Source organism: Poecilia mexicana, unplaced genomic scaffold, assembly GCF_051168715.1.
Source record: "Poecilia mexicana isolate PSO_F unplaced genomic scaffold, ASM5116871v1 scaffold_23, whole genome shotgun sequence".
Lineage (NCBI taxonomy): Eukaryota > Metazoa > Chordata > Actinopteri > Cyprinodontiformes > Poeciliidae > Poecilia > Poecilia mexicana.
In genome coordinates, this window is record NW_028263392.1 from 21,481,266 (window position 1) to 21,505,712 (window position 24,447).

General features: G+C 40.4%; 2 protein-coding genes and 1 long non-coding RNA gene across 4 annotated transcripts in view; all 3 read right to left on the reverse strand.

The window, feature by feature from the left end:
• Positions 1 to 575: 575 nt before the first annotated feature.
• LOC106913116 (polymeric immunoglobulin receptor-like) lies at positions 576 to 6,432 on the reverse strand. Its single transcript, XM_088003559.1, has 6 exons — positions 6,310 to 6,432; positions 3,722 to 4,060; positions 3,053 to 3,376; positions 2,912 to 2,971; positions 2,111 to 2,206; positions 576 to 1,733 (listed from the first exon to the last, which is right to left on the reverse strand). Exons 1-6 carry the CDS (start codon positions 6,347 to 6,349, stop codon positions 1,720 to 1,722), a joined length of 873 nt encoding a protein of 290 aa, XP_087859685.1. The 5' UTR covers positions 6,350 to 6,432; the 3' UTR covers positions 576 to 1,719.
• Positions 6,433 to 9,385: 2,953 nt separating this feature from the next.
• Positions 9,386 to 14,453, reverse strand: LOC148152618 (polymeric immunoglobulin receptor-like). Of its 2 annotated transcripts, XM_088003557.1 has the most exons (7): positions 13,823 to 14,453; positions 12,408 to 12,746; positions 11,734 to 12,057; positions 11,593 to 11,652; positions 10,792 to 10,887; positions 10,482 to 10,519; positions 9,386 to 10,388 (listed from the first exon to the last, which is right to left on the reverse strand). In XM_088003557.1, exons 1-7 carry the CDS (start codon positions 13,860 to 13,862, stop codon positions 10,335 to 10,337), a joined length of 951 nt encoding a protein of 316 aa, XP_087859683.1. In that variant the 5' UTR covers positions 13,863 to 14,453; the 3' UTR covers positions 9,386 to 10,334. The 2 variants fall into 2 exon arrangements, with proteins under 2 accessions (XP_087859683.1, XP_087859684.1); XM_088003558.1 differs by lacking the exon at positions 10,482 to 10,519.
• An 8,822-nt stretch (positions 14,454 to 23,275) lies between these two features.
• LOC148152619 (uncharacterized) overlaps positions 23,276 to 24,447 on the reverse strand; it is a 4,807-nt gene continuing 3,635 nt past the window's right edge. Inside the window, exon 4 of the long non-coding RNA XR_015762236.1 lies at positions 23,276 to 24,447. This exon is cut by the window's right edge and continues 606 nt beyond it. This is a non-coding gene — a long non-coding RNA (uncharacterized LOC148152619).

Below are 24,447 nucleotides of genomic sequence, written 5' to 3' on the forward strand. Positions count from 1 at the left end.
GGCAATCAGTCGAGATTCCTAAATAATAAAACAGTTTAAAATAAAGGAATAAAAAACAAGATTTGTCACTCATTCCACCTACCGATTAGGCCAAGATCTCCACTTGCACCCAAATAAGAAATGCTCAAATGTTGGCACTTTTTGCAGGAACCACCTCACCCACGATCAACGTGGAGGTAAATACGCCCGTCCGTTTCTGCTGATAAAAGGCTCTACAGGACTACAATGTATAAGCAGCTGTAAATACGCAGGTAGCCAACCTCACCTGTACTCGGCGCACAGACAGCTCAACCGGAAGCGCGGTGTGTCAACAGCAAAACAACGTCAGACTGGAGCTCACCTCTGCTTTTATACTGAGCGCCCTCTGGCGCTATTGGCCCACTTGCAATCACCCTGCCAGCAGGTGCAGTCTCCACCTCTTCCTGCCACATTTCCTTCCTTCCTTCTGGAACCCGACCCAGTTCCTGACGGCCCAACAAACTGTTTTAGTGTCAAAGTTCATTACCTTCCCTCAGAGAGCCTGATGGTGGATGTGTGTCGGCTGTGTGAATCATTTACATAAAAAACACAAGAACTGAAGAAAAATCTTCTTTTATTGTTATTCTTACAGCAGAAGCATTTCATTTTATTGGTATCATTGTTTTACAAATTGCTGGGAAAAGAGAGAAAAAAATGTAGGCTTATACTCTGAACAACGTTCACGAATAAAATCTACAGGACAATGTCGTCCATCCACGGCACTAAAACAGCTCAAAGCTGGCGACAGAAAGCAAAAACAGCAGAAAAAAGGAAAGCTGAGGATTATTCACAACAATTTAAATATTTGATTACAGAATAATGTACAAAAATAATCTGACAGACAAAAAATGCACATGCAGAGAAGCATGTGATTAATACAGTAATCCATTATGTTACTTCTCTTAAATTTTTGAATCATTATTATTTTTATAAATTGGAATTGAACATGTAGAAGATTAAACTCAGTAAATTCTCAATGGTATTTAAACACAAAACCTTTTCTCCAGAAAATAAAAGCAGAACTCAAATTATTCTTTAATTGTATTTTTTTCTTCAGGCAGTTATTATTTGTTATCAGAACCAGAATTTAAGTTTGAATCCAGAGTTTCATTTGGGTCAAACAGTATTTACAGGTAGATCTAAAAACATTGGAACATTGTGAAAAAGTTGCATTTAGGAAACTCATGATGTCACATCCTAATCAGCTGATTATCAAACAAAATTAATAAAAAATCTGAGGAAGTTTCACCAGGACTGGACTGAACCTGGAGTCACATGGCACCAAAAGCTGCTCTGGTTAACCACGGTAACAGCAGGTAGCTGCGCTGATCAATAACCCACAGAGGATGTATGGAGTATTGATCAGAGGAAGATGAGAGACACCAGAACCAACGATGCAGATGAGCTGAAGGTTCAATCAGAGCAGCCTGGACTTCCAGAACTGACCTCTCTGACAAAATATTAGTTTTATTCATCTGAGAAAATAAATTTTATGTTTTAATTCTGCGAGTCAGAATAATCAAAATGACAAGAAATAAAGGAAATATTTAACTCTATATATGTAACATCTGAGTTTCTCTTTGTGAAATGAGGGACAAAATTATTATTATTTTTTCTCATGAAATATTTGTTTTAGGTCCACGTGTATCTGATCAGTTCTACTTCTGGTTGTTGCTGAGAGGTTCTCCAGAGGGGCTCTGCTTACAGGCGACAGTCTGGAAAGAATAATAACAAAACATCAGACAAACTCAGCCTGCATAAGCCAGATGCAACATTTTGATCCAGTTTTTAATATTAGAATAAATCACCTCCTGTGGAACAAATACTTATTTATTGTGATGAATTATTAAAATCACAATTTAGATCAACAAATTTTCACTTTTGAAATAGAAAAACAACAAAGATATAAGAACAATCAACATCATTTAAAACCAATCAAAAGTATTACAAAGCATTTAAACTAATGCGACAGAAAGAGGATGCCATGTTTCACCACTTCATTTATAGTTTTATTTATTTATTTTTTATTTTTTTTGCAAATCCTGAAGAAAACCTGTAAACATGAGGAGAAGTGTGTCAGCTGCTTTCTCACCTCTCAGAGATCTCTTCCTGTAGGAAACAATCAGAGCAGCTGATAGCAGGACGACGATGACGGCCAGAGTCACAACAATCAGAATCAGAGGAAGATCTGCAGAGATTAACAAGCTGGTTTTTACTGACACCTACAGGCGGATCTTGGTACTGACTATGGACATGTCAGGGTTAATTCATTTCAGACCTCCTGATCTTCTTCAAAAAGTTTTATCTCTAAAAAATAAATAAAATCTGAACATAAAAACATAATAACTAGAGTTGGACCAATTTATTAGCAGCTATTATCAGCAGATTGGTGATCTGCCACTGTCCTCTTTTCCCTGCCATGAGAGAGTTCACTGACACATCCATCATCACGGCACGTTCACAGTTAACAATATTCACTCCACTGTTGCCAACTCAGCAACTTTCTTGCTACATTTAGCAACATTTCAGACAAAAGAAATTGGTATTGGCCAAAATCAGAATTGCTAGGTCAGGCCTTTAAAGATCGGTAAACAGAGATCGGCCAGAAAACAGTAATCTGCCCTAATTTTAACAAAGGTTACAAAACATTTATTAGTCATCCAAACACCATCATCAGGATGAGACCATCAAACTTTCTTCTTTGTGTTAAATGTCAGAAACTTTCTGCTCACTGTCACAACTGATAATGTGTGAATGAACACAATCATTTTCTATAAAATTGTATTATGTTCAGTATATTAGAGATGAAACTTCTTCAAGAGGGTAAACTCCTGGTTGTGTTGAAAGTCGACCTGCGGTGGAAAAGTCTTTAACTGACACTGAACTGATGTACCTGTAGATGTTGCTCTGTAATTCTGGTCCATTGGTGACGGATCAGTGGTTTCAGAGGAGACTGTTGGATAAACATGCATTGTGTAAGAGTGTCCACAGGGTGTATTTATTTGTGTGTTTCTATATGTTTTTTAAAACTCACCATTTGTGACGATGTTAAAATCCACGTATAAATTTTTTCCAGAGCTTAAATACGAAAGGCATCTGTATCGTCCGGAGTCAGACTGGGTCAGATTCTTAATGGTCACATAAAAAACATCTGAAGATTTGTGTTTGCTATGACCAATGCTGTATCTGCCGCTCTGAGCTCTGACTCCATCGGTGTAAACAAGAATGTTTTCTTCTTCTTCACATCCTCCTCTGCAGAAATATTTGGTTTTTCCAGAGGAATTGAAGGAACAGGCGACTGTCAGAGAGCTGCCAGCGTCTTTATAGAGGTGATGATCTTTGCTTCCATCCAGCAGAGCTGTTAGAATAATCATCAGTTACTTTCTGATCACATTAACCCAGTTTCACACTGGGAGCTGCCCAGTTCAGCCAGTCTGAGGCTGGAAGAGTTAAACCAGCAGAAACTGGATTCTTCATTTTATCCCATCAACAATATTTGGCTAAAAACTAAAATCAAACAATCATTTCAGAATAATCATGTTTAGTTTTGTGTAGTTTATATCCATGATAATTTAGCTCAACAGGTTTAGTTTCATGTTTTCATTCAACTAACTTCAGTATAAGATGAACATCAGCAGCTCTGTGAGCGACTGAAACGTCCTTTACTTCTTTAGAACAAAAAGCAGCTTTAGTAGAAACTCACCTTCTGGAACAACACCTTTGAATTTTACGAATGTAGAAGGAGAGTCATTCACACCACATCTGTACAGTCCAGAGTCAGAATGGGTCACATTAGAGACTTTCACAGTTAAATTATAAGACTTGTCATGAACTCTTTCAGAATATTCAATGCTGTTTCTTCCACTTGTTTCTTTATTAGACGTTGTGTTAATAAGAACATTTTCTCCTTGACAGTTTTCTCTGCAGAAAATCCGCCATGGTCCAGGTGAGAGATTGTAGCATGTAATGAGGAGGTCTTCTCCAGGTAGCTGATAGAAATGGATAATTTCCTTGAAAGAACTACTGTTCCCAACCTGCAGAGCTAAAAGAGAAAAAGAACAGTTAATATCAGAACTTCCTGATAGAAACTACAATCTAACCACATTTTCTACATTCTTCAAGCCTACAGGCTGTACAACACCAGGATGATTAAGAAAAGAAAAAACTAATTTCCTGAAATCAACTCAGAAAGAACAGAGTTCATCTGAAACCTGCAGGTTGTTCCTCCAACATGCAGCTGAATTAAATACTAGAACCTCTTAAAATCCTGTGTGAACCTAATCTGGTCCAGACCAGTGAATTACAGAGCTGTTATGTTCAACACGTCCACCAGAGGGCGCTAGAGGCTGGATTAGGAACAACAGATGTAGATAAATATCTGAACTTTTCCTAGTTCAATATAAACATTTAAACAGTCAGAAAATGATTTCATTTGCACAATAATATCATAATATTCATGCTGTAAAATAACACGAAGGGTTAAATTTGATAAAAGCAAAAGGATTGTTCAATAACTGGCAAAATATACAGAATTTAATCATTTAATCTGTCAACAACTAACTTTGAATCAGAATGAAAATTTTAAAACCTGCCAATCTAATGCAGTGATTACTGAACAAACATCAGGCTACATTTGATCAAACTGAACTTTTGGGAATCTCCTATGACACCAGAGGCCTTCATTTTCTTCCTTTGAAAAGATGCTTTGTGGCCTTTATTTGCAAGTAATGCAGGAGAAGCAGGGAAAGACAAAGGAACCAAGAACTGGAGTTGAATGCGGGTCGAGGTCCTTCGAGGCGCCGCTCCAACCACCGCGCCATGCAGCGCCCCAGCAGAGGCCAGCTTACCTAAGATGACTAAACTCTGATGTCGGGTGACATGATCACAGCTACACGCATAAAATTCACCCAGAGATCAGCAGGACTGATCCAGGTTCTGCTAGAACCAGAACACCAAGCAGCAACTGAATGTATCTGCTAAGAACAAAAAATGACATGAATGTTTATAGATCAGAGTCAGTGAACAGGACTTGAGCTTCTTATAAAACCCCACATCAGAAAACATCACAGCAGCATCATGCTAACCAGAAGAACGTGAGCTTCAACCGTTCTCAATTATCATCAAAGAATAAATGACAGCAGCTGATGAATAGAAACACTAAACACAAGAAAAGTCAACATGGCAGCAAAGACGAATAAAACACTGAAAATCAGAAGCTGTGTCTTACCGACCGTCTGTAAAACCCTCTGCTTTGTGATTCAAGACGGAGAATTTGGTCTGAGCTTTCCCATGACTGACGTTGCAATCACCATTGTGATTGGCCAAATATTTATCATTCTTCCCTAGCAACCACACCTGATTGGCTGTCTAGCTGCAGTCAGACAGTCTGCAGAACCAGAACAGACCTGACAGGATTCTGTTGGAGAAATTTACTGTTGAATGAGGAAAATGTTGTTTAAATGAATCAGATCACATGTTGGTCTCACTGTAAAGGAAAACTGACATTTTCCCCTCCACATGTGAGAGGGCAGCGCCCCCTATGGACCAGCCGCCTCTGGACTTGACAGAGTTTGACAGGAACATGAAGCTCAGGGCTCAAACTGTCCAGCTGCTCATATTTCAGGAGGAAGTTTGTGTGATTCTTCCAGGCGTCTGAATAAATGTCATCTTCTGCACATTATGACCAACTGAACCAAAACTGAACCTGGGCTGATAAACCTCCTGCCTGATTTGTTACTATCAACCAGATATTCACATTTCTCTGAAATAAACTTTCTGCTTTTACATTTAGTGATAACAGAAGTTAGAGGAAGTACAGAAATGGAGTTTTTATTCCCTGTTCCTGTTTTTCTATCTAATAAGATACAATTACAAATAAATAAGAAGATGAATATATTAGGTTACTTCCTCTAAGAAGCTGCTGAAGGAACAAATGTTTAAAAAATGGAGCTGAGAGAAAAGTTTCCACAGAATTACCAACATTCAGCTACAATGTTGTGGGTCGGGTCACCCAGAGTTCTGGTCCAACACAGATGTACAGAGAAGACGATCATCCACCGACTCTCAGACCCAAATAACCAATGGTCTGTTTTTATAGCTGAAGGAGAAAACCACAGAAACCAGTGGTTTCACTGGGAGAACATGGAAACTATCGGAACCAGAACCGTTCTGCTGTGAGGAACCGACCACTGCTCCACCGTGAAGCCAGGAGGAAACTTCCAGGGTTTATCGATGTTTCACTGATCCACTTTCTGTGTCCTGTTGAATAAAATAATAGTAAAATATGCTCACAGAGGACGAAGACGCAGAACAAGATGCGACCGGCCATCATGCTGCAGCTCTGATGTTTCCTGTTTCTTCTATCGAAGCTCTTCTCTAACTGAAGGAGGTTTTTCCTCAGATGTGCTAATATAACTCCTCTTCTTTTCTCCTCCCAGTTTTAAAGTTCCTGCCTTAAATGTGACCCTTGACCCCTCATCTCTAGGTTTAGCTGCAGTCTCATGTCTTCACGCCTTTGCAAAGTTGGCAAAATCTCAAATGTCAGAGACGACCAGCTTTTCCAAAGCGACTGAACCTTCTTGGTTGTAGTTCTGCTCCACTTTCTTCTTCTGGTGGGAGGAGAGCATCCCCACCTGAGACCCAACCGGTTCAGGTGGATTCTTTCCATGCTGAGGAGCAGAACCAGCAGCTCTGCAGCAAAAGCTCATTCCAGTTACAGAAACTCAAAATGTCATTAATCAGTGAGCAGCCAGAGCTCGGGTCAGTTGGAGGATAGATCAGCAGGTAAACAGTCTGGATGACCCAGTTGGGACCAGCCTTCTGCTCTAACATGTTGGCCAGAGAAGGTCCTGGTCCAGCCGGTGACTCCAAGGTTCTGTGGGTCTGAAGTTGGTCGGTGAATGTGAGAGCCTGACCCAAGTACAACCAAGGAGGCATCAACAGAACCGAGCGACCCGCACCAACAAGGACATGAGCAGGATCTGACAAACCCAACAGGAACAGAAACAACGGCAGGAGGTCTTCATCTTATTCCACATTTTATTCATCCTCATTCTTCTGAATCATCGTTTCAGCCTTGCTGTTCCACAACTCAGCTGTCAAACTCCTCCAGGATCGGCGTCCTGCAGGCTTTAGACGAGTCATTCTGTTAAATCGCTCCATATTCAGCAGACTCTGAGAGTCACGAGAAGGAAATTCAGTCCTTTGATTCAGGGATGTTGGGCCTGGGGAAACATCAAACCGTTCCAGGATGGGGCTGGAGTTCGACTCCCTGCTGTGAAACTCGGTGAAGACTGAGGAGATGAGGAGCTTCACAGGGCCAAGAGGGCTGGAAGAGTTTCATTTAAAGTTTGAACAATTCTGCTTTGAAAGGTCAGAGATTTCAGATTTATTCGTGTCCCAAATTGGGCAATTGATGTTACAGCAAGTATAAAAACTGAAAGACAAAGTATCAAAGATTAAAAAATAAAAAACAAAACCTACCAATGCAAATCAGTACATAATGAATGTAAAACATCTCAGCAGTAGGACATGGTTCTCTTATGTTCATGAAGAAATTACAACTGATAATCAAATTTTCTGAAAGAGGATAGAAAAGTTTTTTAAAGCAGTTTGCAGACATAATTACTGGAAATGAGAACCAGCTTGTGCTTCTCATTGTACTGATTGTGCAGTTTATTTGAAGGAAGTAAAACGCCTAAACTTTAGTTCCTGCTTTTTAAGTCTTGCTAAAAAAAAAACATTTCAGTGGAAGTTAGTAGTTTCTGCAACAGTTTCCAGAAAAGTCTGTTGCAGAAACACTTTTTTTTTTTCTGTTTCTGAAAACAGAAACTTCTCTCTGTGGAGACAGACACAGAGACAGATCTGTCTCTGCCCTGCAGGGCACGTCGCAGGTGGAGTGGAGCCGTTCCTGGCCTCCCTGATTTACACCACATGCAGCTCCGCTCCGCTGCAAACCGCAGAGGTGCTCTGAGAAACAACTCCAAGTTGTTGATGAGTAAGAGGCCTCTGTTCAACACCCAGGATGTTGGTAAACTTCTACCAAGGAATGAAGAAGTAAAAGTGTAAATTCATCAGTTGGGGGTGAATATCGGGGTCAGTGCAGGTTGTGGAAATGAAACCATCCAACCAATGACTCAAAATAACAGACCGTCCAATAAAAAGTAGTTCCCCTCCTCAAACAGAAGCTGAAAAATAAATCGTACCTTTTACATAGGACTATATGTCTACCATGTAGATCAGAGGTCCCCAGTTCTGAGGGCCCATTTCCTGCACTTTGTGGGAGTTCTCCTGCTGCTGAATGAATGAGCTATTAACAGAATTAACAAGAAGGAGAAAAGGTGATGAACCTGCCATTATCATGAGATTTACAAAGAGGAAACATAAGTTAGCTTTGCTAAAACAAGGCAGATTGTTGAATGGATCCTTTTATTTACAGGCTTCAGCAGCAACTGAAGGTCAGCTAAGGACATAATGCAATAATTACTAACGGAGAATTAACAGAAAACCCAAATACAGGAGTTTAAATTCACACCTCAGATTAATCCCTCGTCTAAATCCAGTAACAATCTGCCACCAAATCTGCTAAACAAAAGATCACTATCAGCTGAAGGTTTATTAGTTAATGACTTCATCACTGAGCGTAGCATTATGATGTTTCTGACTGAATGGATGTCAGTAATGATCTGTACTGACTGAACCAGTACAGATCATTAAATGAACAAACAAGAAGAGAACAATCCGATACAAGCTTTAAAGAAAAAGTCTCAGGGGTTTACACACCGATTTAAATGCTTAAGTGATGATTCACTAAACTGATTATCAGTTTAGGTGTGAATATTTCCAAGGTCTCTGTGATATATCTGAAAATGCCTGATCATTTTTCTGTTATCTTTGAAAGTACAGTCTCTGTTGACTCATTTAGCCAGAAGTCTCTGTGGATTAGCGCTCCAACGTAAATGTAAAACTAAACTCATTTCTTTTTTCATTTTATGAATGATTTCCTGTTCATCTATGTTTTCTAATTATTCCCACTAATTATCTCAGGTTTGTGGTTTTTCCAGTTCCTGCTCTATATCCAGAAATCGCTCCTCTCAGAGTTCACACTTCCTGCTTTGGCTCGTTATAGATCATCTTTTGCCACCAGGTTTTAATTTACATTAAACTTTGTTTTTACTCTCTGAAACGTTTTGTCTGCACTGACCAGCCGTCTGACCGCCTGCTGACTGCAGAGATTTACTGGAACCCGACCCAGTTCCTGACGGCCCAACAAACTGTTTTAGTGTCAAAGTTCATTTATTTCCCTCAGAGAGCCTGATGGTGGATCTGTGTCTGCTGTGTGAATTATTTACATAAAAAACACAAGAACTGAAGAAAAATCTTCTTTTATTGTTATTCTTACAGCAGAAGCATTTCATTTTATTAGTCACATGATTTTACAAATTGCTAGAGAAAGAAGCAAAATTACAGATTTATCATCTTGCATGAATAAAATCCTTCCAGTGGATTTCACTGAACCCAGCTAACGATTCAGAGAGGAGGATCCGACCTCCAGCTCCATCCACTGAACTAAAACATCTCAGCCTGAAACACAAACAGAAATAAAAACAACAGAAAAAAGGAAAACAGCAACAAATGAGGTTTATTCACAAAAATTAAAACATTTGATTACAGAATAATGTGCAAAAATAATCTGACAGAGAAAAAAATGCACATTCAAATTAGCATGTCAACTTAAAAAGTAATTTCAAAATAAAAGATATAGAAAAAAAATGCTACCACAAGGTGGCAGTAAAGCTAAAGCATAAAAAGCTGACTATTGGTCATAGAAAAGGGATGGATGGATATTATTTTTATAAATTGATTTGAATTAAAAACGTGGAAGATTTGTTCAAGTTAAGTTCTAACAAAAGAACTGAAATTATCCTTTAATTTGATTTCTTTCTTCATGCAGTTATTATCTTTGATGAGCAGAACCAGAATTTAAGTTTGAATCCAGAGTTTCATTTGGGTCATAACAGTATTTACATGTAGATCTAAAAAAATTGGAACATTGTGAAAAAGTTACATTTAGGCAACTCATGATGCTGATCTTAAGTAATATTCTAATGTTCTGAGATTTTGGATTTTCATTCTCTGTGAAACAAAATAATCAAAATGACTATTTTTAAAAAATATTTCTCTCTCTTTGTATTATGAATAATTATGAGTTTCTCTTTTTAAATGAGAGATAAAAAATAAAAATCTTTTTCACCATATTTAATTTCTCTGGATGTGATTGTATATGAGCTCTTTTACTTCTGGTTGTTGCTGAGAGGTTAAATGTTCTCATAAATCAAGTCTCCAGAGGGGCTCTGCTTACGGGCGACAGTCTAGAAAGAATAATAACAAAACATCAGACAAACTCAGCCTGCATAAGCCAGATGCAACATTTTGATCCAGTTTTTAATTTTAGAATAAATCACCTCCATTAGTTGGCCACCAGAGCCTCTCATCTCCAGATCTGTGGAGCAAATACTTATTTATTGTGATGAATTATTAAAATCACAATTTAGATCAACAAATTTTCACTTTTGAAATACAAAAACAACAAAGATAAAAGAACAATCAACATCATTGAAAACCAATCAAAAGTATTACAAAGCATTTAAACTAATGAGACAGAAAGAGGATGCCATGTTCCACCACTTCATTTATAATTTTATTTATTATTATTTTTTTGCAAATCCTAAAGAAAACCTGTAAACATGAGAAGTGTGTCAGCTGCTTTCTCACCTCTCAGAGATCTCTTCCTGTAGGAAACAATCAGAGCAGCTGATAGCAGGACGACGATGACGGCCAGAGTCACAACAATCAGAATCAGAGGAAGATCTGCAGAGATTAACAAGCTGGTTTTTACTGACACCTACAGGCGGATCTTGGTACTGACTATGGACATGTCAGGGTTAATTCATTTCAGACCTCCTGATCTTCTTCAAAACGTTTTATCTCTAAAAAATAAATAAAATCTGAACATAAAAACATAATAACTAGAGTTGCACCAATTTATTAGCAGCTATTATCAGCAGATTGGTGATCTGCCACTGTCCTCTTTTCCCTGCCATGAGAGAGTTCACTGACACATCCATCATCACGGCACGTTCACAGTTAACAATATTCACCCCACTGTTGCCAACTCAGCAACTTTCCTGCTACATTTAGCAACATTTCAGACAAAAGAAATCGGTATTGGCCAAAATCAGAATTGCTAGGTCAGGCCTTTAAAGATCGGTAAACTGAGATCGGCCAGAAAACAGTAATCTGCCCTAATTTTAACAAAGGTTACAAAACCTTTATTAGTCATCCAAACACCATCATCAGGATGAAACCATCAAACTTTCTTCTTTGTGTTAAATGTCAGAAACTTTCTGCTCACTGTCACAACTGATAATGTGTGAATGAACACAATCATTTTCTATAAAATTGTATTATGTTCAGTATATTAGAGATGAAACTTCTTCAAGAGGGTAAACTCCTGGTTGTGTTGAAAGTCGACCTGCGGTGGAAAAGTCTTTAACTGACACTGAACTGATGTACCTGTAGATGTTGCTCTGTAATTCTGGTCCAGGGGTGACGGATCAGTGGTTTCAGAGGAGACTGTTGGATAAACATGCATTGTGTAAGAGTGTCCACAGGGTGTATTTATTTGTGTGTTTCTATATGTTTTTTAAAACTCACCATTTGTGACGATGTTAAAATCCACGTACAAATTTTTTCCAGAGCTTAAATACGAAAGGCATCTGTATCGTCCGGAGTCAGACTGGGTCAGATTCTTAATGGTCACATAAAAAACATCTGAAGATTTGTGTTTGCTATGACCAATGCTGTATCTGCCGCTCTGAGCTCTGACTCCATCGGTGTAAACAAGAATGTTTTCTTCTTCTTCACATCCTCCTCTGCAGAAATATTTGGTTTTTCCAGAGAAACCAAAGGAACAGGCGACTGTCAGAGAGCTGCCAGCGTCTTTATAGAGGTGATGATCTTTGCCTCCATCCAGCAGAGCTGTTAGAATAATCATCAGTTACTTTCTGATCTCAGCATGATGCAGTCTGATCACATTAACCCAGTTTCACACTGGGAGCTGCCCAGTTCAACCAGTCTGAGGATGGAAGAGTTAAACCAGCAGAAACTGGATTCTTCATTTCATCCCATCAACAATATTTGGCTAAAAACTAAAATCAATCATTTCAGAATAATCATGTTAAGCTGTATCTAATTTATATGAATCAATAATTCATCTCAATATTTTTAATTCACCAAACTTCAGTAAAAGACAAAATTCAGCAGCTCTGTGAGCGACTGAAACGTCCTTTACTTCTTTAGAACAAAAAGCAGCTTTAGTAGAAACTCACCTTCTGCAACAACAGCTTTGAATTTATTGAGTGGAGAAGGAGAGTCGCTCACACCACATCTGTACAGTCCAGAGTCAGAATGGGTCACATTAGAGACTTTCACAGTTAAATTATAAGACTTGTCATGAACTCTTTCAGAATATTCAATGCTGTTTCTTCCACTTGTTTCTTTATTAGATGTTGTGTTAATAAGAACGTTTTCTCCTTGACAGTTTTCTCTGCAGAAAATCCGCCATGGTCCAGGTGAGAGATTGTAGCATATAATGGAGAGGTCTTCTCCAGGTAGCCAATAGTAACGGTTAATTTCCTTGAAAGAACTACTGTTCCCAACCTGCAGAGCTAAAAGAGAAAAAGAACAGTTAATATCAGAACTTCCTGATAGAAACTACAATCTAACCACATTTTCTACATTCTTCAAGCCTACAGGCTGTACAACATCAGAAGGATTAAGAAAAGAAAAAACTAATTTCCTGACATCAACTCAGAAAGAACAGAGTTCAACCAGACTCTGGTTCTGCAGACTGGTTCTCCAACAGGGTTCTGTTGGAGAAATTTACTGTTGAATGAGGAAAATGTTGTTTAAATGAATCAGATCACATGTTGGTCTCACTGTAAAGGAAAACTGACATTTTCCCCTCCACATGTGAGAGGGCAGCGCCCCCTATGGACCAGCCGCCTCTGGACTTGACAGAGTTTGACAGGAACATGAAGCTCAGGGCTCAAACTGTCCAGCTGCTCATATTTCAGGAGGAAGTTTGTGTGATTCTTCCAGGCGTCTGAATAAATGTCATCTTCTGCACATTATGACCAACTGAACCAAAACTGAACCTGGGCTGATAAACCTCCTGCCTGATTTGTTACTATCAACCAGATATTCACATTTCTCTGAAATAAACTTTCTGCTTTTACATTTAGTGATAACAGAAGTTAGAGGAAGTACAGAAATGGAGTTTTTATTCTCAGTTCCTGTTTTTCTGTCTAATAAGATACAATTACAAATAAATAAGAAGATTAATATATTAGGTTACTTCCTCTAAGAAGCTGCTGAAGGAACAAATGTTTAAAAAATGGAGCTGAGAGAAAAGTTTCCACAGAATTACCAACATTCAGCTACAATGTTGTGGGTCGGGTCACCCAGAGTTCTGGTCCAACACAGATATACAGAGAAGACGATCATCCACCGACTCTCAGACCCAAATAACCAATGGTCTGTTTTTATAGCTGAAGGAGAAAACCACAGAAACCAGTGGTTTCACTGGGAGAACATGGAAACTATCGGAACCAGAACCGTTCTGCTGTGAGGAACCGACCACTGCTCCACCGTGAAGCCAGGAGGAAACTTCCAGGGTTTATCGATGTTTCACTGATTCACTTTCTGTGTCCTGTTGAATAAAATAATAGTAAAATATGCTCACAGAGGACGAAGACGCAGAACAAGATGCGACCGGCCATCATGCTGCAGCTCTGATGTTTCCTGTTTCTTCTATCGAAGCTCCTCTCTAACTGAAGGAGCTCCTTTTATGGATGTGGTAAAATATCACTACTCTCATGGTTCTTAATTTACTTCTTCAGTCTTGACCCATCAGTTCCTGTTCCTGCTGAGCTGAAACTATTTAGGTTATTGTAAGTGGTTTCTGGTTTTGCTGTAAAGCCTTAGTTCTCATCACTTTTACTAAGATCAGCGATTTTTTCTGTTTATTTTAGGCCTTTTATATTTCTTTACTTTCTATCCTCCATTTTATATTAATCTTCCCTTCACCTGCTTTCTTACACAGAGCTGTTCATCTCCTCATTTCCTTCAGCTCTGCTCTCTTGCCTCCTGATTTGCTCTTCTGGTTGTTGTGTCTCCTCCATCTCTCTGCCCGTCAGCCCTCTGGTTTCTGTCGCTCCTCTCTGGTTCCTTCTGTTCCTCCCTCCGTTATTCTGCCTGTTTCCTGATTCTCGCTGGACGTTCAGGGTTATCCTGCAGCCATTTAGTTTATGTTCTCTTTATAAATTATTATTAAAAACATTCATCTCTGCAATTGGATCCTTCATTCATCATTGAACATGACACTTTTCCTGAGAAAATGATGTTTCTGTTTAAAGGCAGAAGCCAGCATGGCCTCCAAGAAGGAGGCGGAGCCTGAAGGGTCAGGAGGTGGAAGAAAGATCTCACAGATGATGAGCTGCACCAGGTTGTTTGTGAAGGTTTTACAGATGTTCTACTCCATCTGTGAGACTGCAGTGGTCTATCCACTGCAGTGAGGGGGTGGAGCAGGTCAGTGGGTCGAGCAGGTCGGTGGGTGGAGCAGGTCAGTGGGTAGAGCAGGTCAGTGGGTGGAACAGGTCAGTGGGTGGAGCAGGTCGGTGGGTAGAGCAGGTCAGTGGGTCGAGCAGGTCGGTGGGTGGAGCAGGTCAGTGGGTAGAGCAGGTCAGTGGGTAGAGCAGGTCAGTGGGTCGAGCAGGTCGGTGGGTGGAGCAGGTCAGTGGGTAGAGCAGGTCAGTGGGTGGAACAGGTCAGTGGGTGGAGCAGGTCAGTGGGTGGAACAGGTCAGTGGGTCGAGCAGGTCGGTGGGTGGAGCAGGTCAGTGGGTGGAGCAGGTCAGTGGGTCGAGCAGGTCGGTGGGTGGAGCAGGTCAGTGGGTCGAGCAGGTCGGTGGGTGGAGCAGGTCAGTGGGTAGAGCAGGTCAGTGGGTGGAACAGGTCAGTGGGTGGAGCAGGTCAGTGGGTGGAACAGGTCAGTGGGTGGAACAGGTCAGTGGGTGGAACAGGTCAGTGGGTAGAGCAGGTCAGTGGGTGGAACAGGTCAGTGGGTGGAGCAGGTCAGTGGGTGGAACAGGTCAGTGGGTAGAGCAGGTCAGTGGGTGGAACAGGTCAGTGGGTAGAGCAGGTCAGTGGGTGGAACAGGTCAGTGGGTGGAGCAGGTCAGTGGGTGGAGCAGGTCAGTAGGTGGAACAGGTCAGTGGGTGGAACAGGTCAGTGGGTGGAGCAGGTCAGTGGGTGGAGCAGGTCAGTGGGTAGAGCAGGTCAGTGGGTAGAGCAGGTCAGTGGGTGGAACAGGTCAGTGGGTGGAGCAGGTCAGTAGGTGGAACAGGTCAGTGGGTGGAACAGGTCAGTGGGTGGAGCAGGTCAGTGGGTAGAGCAGGTCAGTGGGTAGAGCAGGTCAGTGGGTGGAACAGGTCAGTGGGTGGAGCAGGTCGGTGGGTGGAGCAGGTCAGTGGGTGGAGCAGGTCAGTGGGTGGAGCAGGTCTGTGGGTGGAACAGGTCAGTGGGTGGAGCAGGTCAGTGGGTGGAGCAGGTCAGTAGGTGGAACAGGTCAGTGGGTGGAACAGGTCAGTGGGTGGAACAGGTCAGTGGGTGGAGCAGGTCGGTGGGTGGAGCAGGTCAGTGGGTGGAGCAGGTCAGTGGGTAGAGCAGGTCAGTGGGTGGAACAGGTCAGTGGGTGGAGCAGGTCGGTGGGTGGAGCAGGTCAGTGGGTGGAGCAGGTCAGTGGGTGGAGCAAGTCTGTGGGTGGAACAGGTCAGTGGGTGGAGCAGGTCAGTGGGTGGAGCAAGTCTGTGGGTGGAACAGGTCAGTGGGTGGAGCAGGTCAGTGGGTGGAGCAGGTCGGTGGGTAGAGCAGGTCAGTGGGTGGAGCAGGTCAGTGGGTGGAGCAGTTCCTCTGGTGACTGTAAAGTTGTGGGTTCAATAGTCACATCTGGCCAACTGATCACCCAGTTATAAATGCGTAAAACTGGGTGAATATGACTTTAATTTATGACTGGAAACACTCTGAAAATTCAGACCATTTAAAATCCATGTTAGAAAATATTTTACTAATTTAACTTCTGACTCTGGTAACATTTCCAGGTATCTGACCAACACTACGCCTCTCAGCAGGATGTACTCAGGCGGTGGTCACACATTCCTTTTGGCTGTTTAAGTGTCTCTCTCATTTTAAATCCAAATAATCTTCTGCTGGCCGCGCCCCCAACTCAATGTTTACACTCGCACATGAAAATGGCTGCAAATAAATGCTAAATTATACAATCGTCCATCTTAGAAAAGCAGAAGTGGAGCCTCCTGCACAACTAACAAGCAGCAAGTGGTTTTTGGATGGTGAATCAACAAAAACACACTTGTCTTTTCCAGCAGCCATTGTGCAGCGCATACAGAGGTTAAACCAACTGAACAAATGTGCTGGAGCTCTGCTTGGGTTGCTAGGTAACAAGTTGGCCTGGCTTGGGTTGCTAGGTAACGGGGAAGTGCCCATGGCATGTGACTTAACATTTGGGAGGTTTTTGAAACGGCACGTTTTCCAGACACCAAGAAGAAAGAACTGACTGCCCAGAATCATCTGGTGTTTTTAAGAACTTTGTTTTCAGAAACAGTAGAAACCCAAACAAAGTATAAAAATGAGCAAAATGTGAATTTAGCATAATTTATCCTCTTTGAGTAACTTTCTAACCTAGTGAAGAAAAGGCTTTGTGTAGTGAGTGCATGAGTCCTAATGCTGGGTGAGATCAACTCATTTTACTTCATGTAAGTCTGCCAAACCTCCATAACTCCATCAGATCCCAGACAGCGATTTATTGATCGACTCTGTTCACTCTGTGATGTTTTCTGTATGTAAAGTTAAAAATGTCTCCATATCTGCTCCAGATGTGTGAATTATAATCAGTCAGATCGACAGACGGCTTCAGATTTTCCCATCAGCTTAAAATGAAGTCAGAGACAGAAAAGATCCAGGTAACATGATGCCAGGTGTTCCCCAACATTACAAACATCTTTCATGATATTACATTAGTAACATATCACTACAATAACTGCAGTTATTTATACTTCTGCATAAAATACATTTGTTATCATCTTGATTTTACATTGAGAACTTTCAACTGTTTAGAAAATTCGACAGTTTTGACTTTTTCCCAACTCATGAAAGGAGACAGCAGGTTATTCCAGTTTTAATCTGTTTCTATCGTCTACATGGACGTTATGAATCCATTTTAATTAATCTATCAGACAGGAGTTTCTCTGTAAACCTTGGAGAATCTGTGTCTTCAGCTCCATTTACTTATGGAGTTCCTCAGGGACATATTCTGGGGTTGGTTTTATTTTTATATCTAAAATATGTAAATTAACAAACTAATAAACTATCTACACATCTGAGCTGCTAACGGTCAATTCTTACGCCTCAATCTTTAGAGTCTGTTGATTCATTGAAGATGCAGCTGAAGACACATTTATTAAAACTGGCAGTTAAATAGTTTCATGCTGTATGATGCATATTTGTACTGGAAAGCTATTTGTGGTTTTTGAGCCATGAAAGGTTTTATATAAATAATTGTTTTTTTTTCACATTTTTTCATTATCCCAGCACTGAACTCTTTAGCAGAAGAAAAAGCATTTTAGCATTTAGCATCGGATCCATTTCCACCCAGATGTGAACCCAGGTTGAATCAGTCTGTAGGGTCAACCAAAGGTGAAGCAGCTCCGTCTGAAACATGCTGGTGCTTGCAGAATCTGCAGATTCTGTTTCTGTTTTTGGGTTTCAGATCGTTACTTCTGCTTCAGACTTCCTGTTGATCTGTGAGGATAAACATGGCGGCTGCAGAGCTGAAGCTAAGTTATGGTGGAGTAAAGCGACTCATCATGGCTGCTACCATCAACCCGAGGATCAGCGTAGAGAACATCCGTCACGGTTCCACAGGAAGCTCTGGGGCGAGACGCCGCCTTCCTGCTGGAGAACTTTACTTCTGCATAGACGACCAGAACCGAGACGTCTTCAGTCTGAAGAAAGAAAACAAAGTCAGGAAAAGTTGGAACATAGAGTAAAAGTAACTGTGTTTAAATTAACTTAGTGTTTGTTCCAGAGTTGTGGTACATAGAAGCTGAATGCTGCTTCTCCATGTTTGGTTCTGGATGCAGAGCAGAACCAGAACCTGAGAGATCTGGAAGGCTGATCCAGCAGCTGCAGATCTTTGATCCCATGTAGGGTCACCATGGAAACTATGGACAAACCCTTGTGGGGCCCATATTGTCTGCACTCTTTTTGCCCATATGGGGCCCACTTAGGAAGGCTGTCTGGGAGTAGATTAAAGTCTGTTCTCTCAGTGAAGGACTGTAGATCCGGGTGATGTAGAACCGGGTGGGGTGGAACTAGATGGTGTAGAACCGGGTGGTGTAGAACCGGGTGGGGTAGAACTAGATGGTGTAGAACCGGGTGGTGTAGAACCGGGTGGGGTAGAACCATGTGGTGTAGAACTAGGTCGTATAGAACCGGGTGGTGTAGAACCGGGTTGTGTAGAACCAGGATGAGTTTCTCTGGGCCTGAATGTCCTGCAGCTGCTGGAAGGAACCACTGAGGAACCGATGGGTCAGGTCAGAGGTCAGAGGTCAGACCAGCTGAAATCTCTAGTTTTCAGCTGGAACAATTGAAGCTGTGTGTTGACTCTAGTTCTCTACTTCTAGATCTATAACTCTAGATCTATACCTATAGATCATTCCTCTTTAGACCCAAAGACAGTAACTTCAGTTTTGTTTCTGTCCAGCTGGAGCATAAAGGCAGCTACAGATTTTCCGTCTGTGTGCTGTAATGAGAAGTTCCTGTTCTTCAGAAGCTCTTCCTGCTCTAATTATCTCCACATCGTTCTCCTGGTTCTTTGGTCTTTATGGGATCTTTTGTCCTCTGATGTTCTCTAAACAACCTCAGAGTCCAGAAACAGAAACACTGGAGTCTGTTTATTAATTAGTAAGTTGTGTAACGTCAAAGACTGTGGAAGATAAATGTGGTTTGAATGATTCTGTAAGGATCTGCTTACCGGCTGCTGAGAAGAGCAGTCTGGTAAGTCAGTCGGTTGGTTTCAGCTACTGTTGGTTTGGTGTTTGTGGTTTCAGGGTAAGCTGAGTAGATTTCCACATCAGCAGATCTCCACTCATCAGCTTCCTCTGTGACGTCTTCACTCATTTTAGAGTTCTTAGCAAAAATAATTAGTTTTTATTCGTATGAGTGTCAAAATTAGTTTTTTTGTCCCAAAATGTTTTCATGCTCACCTCGGTTTGGTTTGGTGGATCGTGTATCCAGAAAAATAATACTAAAAACAATAAAATAATATAAAAGCAGCATTTAATGTATTTAACTTTTTTTTTCTTCCTTAATAGTAAGCACCTCCATTTAAATGCTGCACTCTGTGTTTACTTGTGGGTTTTTGTGACTGATATTTAAATGTAACAAACATACAAAAAATAAATCAGAAAGGAGGAAAACACCTTTAAACCACCGAATGTCATCAGCATAAAGATGGATGAATGAATCCGTGATTCAATTTGATATTTATCTGTTTGTATGTGCAGAACCATGAAAGTTTTACCATAAATGCCAGAACTGGCAAACCTTCCAGTGAGCCAGATATGAGAAAATCATAACATGCACAAAATGAAACATGACTAAACTCAAAGAAAATGAATCCAAGCAAACATCTTTTCTGTCTCAAACACCAGCAGAGTCTTCTACACAACATGAAGCTCAGACACCAAGAGGCTCAAAGTTCATTATGTCAGAGAATCAGACATAATGCATTATGTTAGCATAAAACTAATTATAAGAAAGCATATGTTGATGGGTGGACTGATTCAGTCCATGGTTTGCCGTTCTCTACATGGAAGCATGTCAGATTATCAGGAAGTGAGGTCACCAACTCTGGGGTTAGATTGGAAACGTTTAATTGCATTTCTTAATTATTGGAAACACCAGTGAAATTGTGTTTTTTGACATCAGCAGAATATCAAAGTTTTTCTTACATTTATACTGGAAACACAGCTAACAATGGCTATAATGCGCTACTTGGTAACGAGTTGCTCTAAAGTGACGCCTTTGTTCAATAACAAGTAATCTAATGTGCTACTATTTCCTAAACAGGAGAATCAGGTGATAGACAGCAGCTGGGAAAGAGATGGGGAAAACATCAACAATATCTCACATGTACAACAGTTCAACCATTAATGTAGGAGCTATTTCTCTATTTTCAGTTAAATCTTAAAATGCTGATTATTCAGTTTGTTTTTATTATTTTCTGGTTAATTTATAATTATAATTTTTGTTTAATTTTGGTTATTTAGAATAAGTTTGTTGGCTAGTAATTTGATGAGTTCATTTTGGGACATGGGTGTTTCACGTATAAATACGTAGACATTAGGGAGTCACGTGGTTTTGTACCAGACTACCAGTCAGTCTGCCACTCTACCCAGTTTATCCAGCAAGTCTACCAATCTAGCAGCCACTCAGTCTGCAGGTGAGACAATCAGGTAACAATAGGTCTCCTCTGCTTGTACCATATTTTACATGCAATAAAGCAACAAAGAACTGAATTTTTGACTTTTTATCTCTTTGGAACTGTGAGCCAGAAACTCACGGTGCATCAAGTGGCTTTTTCAGTTGAATACACTTTTACTTTGATCACCTTGAAGTCTTAAGTTTTTTTTATTTTTGGGTTTTTGAGTTTTTGAACAAATAGTAACTCGAATAAATGAAAATAGAAATACATGAGAAAAAGTTTGAAAAACAGCTCTCTGTTTCTCAGTCCACACACCGCACTCTCCACCACCAAACCCCCAGCATGAAGTGTGAAAAAGAGAGAAAAGAAAAAGGATGACGCTTTGTGTTGTCTGAAGGAGGAAATTAGCTGCAAGAAACCGTCAGAGCTTCATCATGATCGTCCATCACACTTTGTTCTGTTTGTTCTTCCTCTGTAAGTACATTTTCATCTTTACTTTGGTTTCTTTTCTTTAAACTTGAAGATCAGAACAGCTTCCCATGTTTTAATATATTTCCTTAAACAGAACTGTCTTTATTTATCATGTGTCTCTGCTCTGAATAATAAACAGAGTAATTCATCAGCAAGCCTCTAATCTGTAGTGGTGAAAAAACAGCAAGGAACAATGACAGGTCAAGTTTTTGTAACTTGCCTCAAAGAGGTTTTCTCATGAAAATGAGGAACAAAATGATACCAAGTAAAAAGAGCTATTTCTGTCAGACACAACGCTGTGATTACCATGTGCTTTTATTTAATCAGCAACATGATGCCATGACCTAGAAGTTAGATCACATGTGTCAAACTCAAGGCCCGTGGGCCACATGTGGCCCCCCAGCATTTTATAAGCCAATGATTGACTTAAAATACGTTTTGAACACGAATTGACTACAAACTACATCTCCCATAATGCATTTTGCTTGTTACCAGCCAACAATACAGCTTCTCGCCACTAGAGAGCAGCAGAGTCACCTCAAGCTGCTTATTGATTTTCCCAGCGAATAAAACTGAGACATCGACAAGCTAACATCAAAAGAAAAATCGATTTACAACTAAGACTGTGAATGAAGATGTGTGAGTTGGTGTCAGGGCGGCAGGTGGCGCTAGACTTTTTTTGTTATCTGTTATCTTGACCGACAACATAAAAAAAATAAAAAAATCGGTCATATACTATTTTTATCCGTGAAATTACACTCATATTAACATCGGACATTTAGTCATATTTTATGCTTTTTAGTTAATATTCACCGTGAATCCAGACCCCATCACAGATTAAACAGATAAATGCATCTACATTTTTCTCGTAGTGACAAAAACCACTGACTGAGGCCTAATCTCCCAAACCACATCGGTACCGACCGGCGTCGGACCGGGTCAGCTCTAAGATGCTCACTTGCAGAACTGGGAAAGTTCTGGAAGCTTCCCTTTCATATTCAGTTCTGTATCGTCCGATCTGAGCTGCGTCATCACTCGTTCTGATCAGGAGGTTTTCTCCTTCACAGGTTTCCCTGCAGAAGATCTTTATTCTTCCAGATGAGAGGAAGCTGCATGGAAAAGTTATGTTTCCTCCAGAAACTCCATAATGTGTTTCAACAGATCTGCTGCTTCTGACCTGCAAGGCTGCAGAAAATAACTGTTAGTATCAGATCTTCCAGTAGGACAACATGCTCTGCTTCACACATTTTCCTTTTCTTGGTAATAAAGAATTTCAACATGCTGTAGTTAAAATGTTCAAAGCAGAGAAATCATTTCTCATAGACCAAAACAGGATGTTTAAGCTGCTAAATGAATCAAAAGTTATTTTTTACCAGCTGCTGGTTTCATAAATCTGTAATTCTTACTTTTTAAAAACTTTTCTAAACACAATGTTTATAGTTATGATTTTGCTTTTTAACCAAAGGGACTGAAAATGATGATCTAACAATTTCAGCTAATATCAAAGGTAACATCAAGCAGCTGAAATGAAGTAAATTATTAAACTGAACTTTAAGTTTTATTCTCTTAAAACTTTATAAATGCAAACTGAAGATCCTCAAATTCAGTCCAGATCAGTTTCAGTGTAAAGTCTCCATCTCCTAACATCTACAGAAAGAACCAAACATTTTTCTGTTGGACTCACAGACGAAGATCAGGCAGAACAAACTGTGATGGACCTTCATGCTGAGGCTCCGATGGTTTCCTGTCTCTCTTCACACGTTACGATTCTTCAATCAAACACCTTCCTCCTTTGATCATTACACTCTTCCTCTTTTCTGATCTGTGTTGCTTTACTTTAACCTCATATTCCAAACTGAAAACTGCCAGCAGGGGTCGCTATACAGCCACGTCTTTAATGACAAAGAGCTGCTTCTGGAGACAAATTGAGATAAAATTCAGGTTGGGTTTGGTTTCACCTCTTGGTCCGTCATCCCAGACCTCCACCCATGTGTGGTGCTGCAAGTGTTGGGGAGGAGAGACGAGCCGCTAAATGGCCGTTTTCCAGCATCAACCATCGCCTCTCTTTAGACTGGGAAAGAGCCAGTTAACTTTCTCTTTAATGCTATGAAATATTTGAAAAGGGAAATTAAAACCACGAAGAAAGAAGAAGTGAAAACCACCATTTATGGTTTCTTAGTAACATAATAAAATAGAAATGTCTTTATTGTTCCACAATGGGGAATTTTCTATGGAACAAAAACCAATAATTCACATAAAGATAGAAAAATACAATATATAAAAATAGAATAAAAAATAAACACATATTGAAGAGCAAGGGAAAACATTCAACATAAATATTATGTAGTTATAAAAATAATGTACTCCAGTCCAAAGGAATGTGCAACTGAGTTGATTAATTTAAAAATGTACAAAATGTCCGAGTTTGTCTGAGCATTAAAAAGGCAGATTTACAATTAGTGACAGTAAAAACTAACAGAATAAATGTTATTCAGAACGAACAGTGAAAATACCAGCAGGGATGTAAACTCTGGGAGCAGAGACGGTTCTGGACTCCAACAGGTTCATCCTTCATCAGTGACGTCCGCCATCTTTACTGTGGGACAGGAAGAACCCGACCAAACCAGGACCCACCAAGCGACGCTGTGAGGCTTCACTGATGCAGCAAAGATAAATCTGATGAGTTAGACTCTGTGGCAGCACAATGGTTTAGGACCCACTGGGTACGGCGCCGGCTCGTCTAACCCAAAGCTGTTCATGTCAAAATGCCTCTTGTAACTTTAGTTACAGGTCTCAGACATGTTGACCTTATGAACCACGAAGGTTCTGCAGGAGGAAGTGAAACTCTCAGAGGGGATGTGCCACCAGGACAGGTTCTGTCTGCTGCGGTAAAGATCCATCTGACTGGATGGCAGCTGGAACGTCTGAGGCGATAAAAACGGCTCAGTGTCGCTCCCTTGTGGTCGGACAGAACTCAGCTGTAAAAGTCCATCAGCCTGCAGACTCAGCCTTATTGTTTGGTTCCAAGTCAGAGCTTCAGTGCATCATTCTGTACTTTATCACTAAATATTCTGCACAATATAACCTTATGTTGTAACAAAGCAGGTTACCCAGACAAACAAGTAGATCAGACTAAACCTGACTAACACAGCTACAGTCAACCATCCCCAGTCAGACAGTTATTATAGTACAAAGTACCTGGTGAGAGCAAGTCTCTTACATGATCTCACCTAAATCACCAAAAGATGCTTAAAAATCTCAGTAACTAATAAACTACAACTGTTTTCTAATTTTAAACATTCTCTTGGTGGTTTTCCCCAGGCACAAAAAAATCTC

Excerpts from the sequence above, each read along its gene's own strand:
- LOC148152618 (XM_088003557.1), bottom strand. The coding sequence starts at position 13,862 with ATGATGGCCGGTCGCATCTTGTTCTGCGTCTTCGTCCTCT. Across the intron at positions 11,653-11,733 it reads TTTTAACATCGTCACAAATG|TCTCCTCTGAAACCACTGAT; the intron begins GTGAGTTTTAAA and ends TTTATCCAACAG. Across the intron at positions 10,389-10,481 it reads CTGGTGGCCAACTAATGGAG|ACTGTCGCCCGTAAGCAGAG; the intron begins GTGATTTATTCT and ends TATTCTTTCTAG.
- LOC106913116 (XM_088003559.1), bottom strand. The coding sequence starts at position 6,349 with ATGATGGCCGGTCGCATCTTGTTCTGCGTCTTCGTCCTCT. Across the intron at positions 4,061-6,309 it reads GTTCTGCGTCTTCGTCCTCT|CTCTGCAGGTTGGGAACAGT; the intron begins GTGAGCATATTT and ends TTTCTCTTTTAG. Across the intron at positions 3,377-3,721 it reads CAAAGGTGTTGTTCCAGAAG|CTCTGCTGGATGGAAGCAAA; the intron begins GTGAGTTTCTAC and ends TTATTCTAACAG.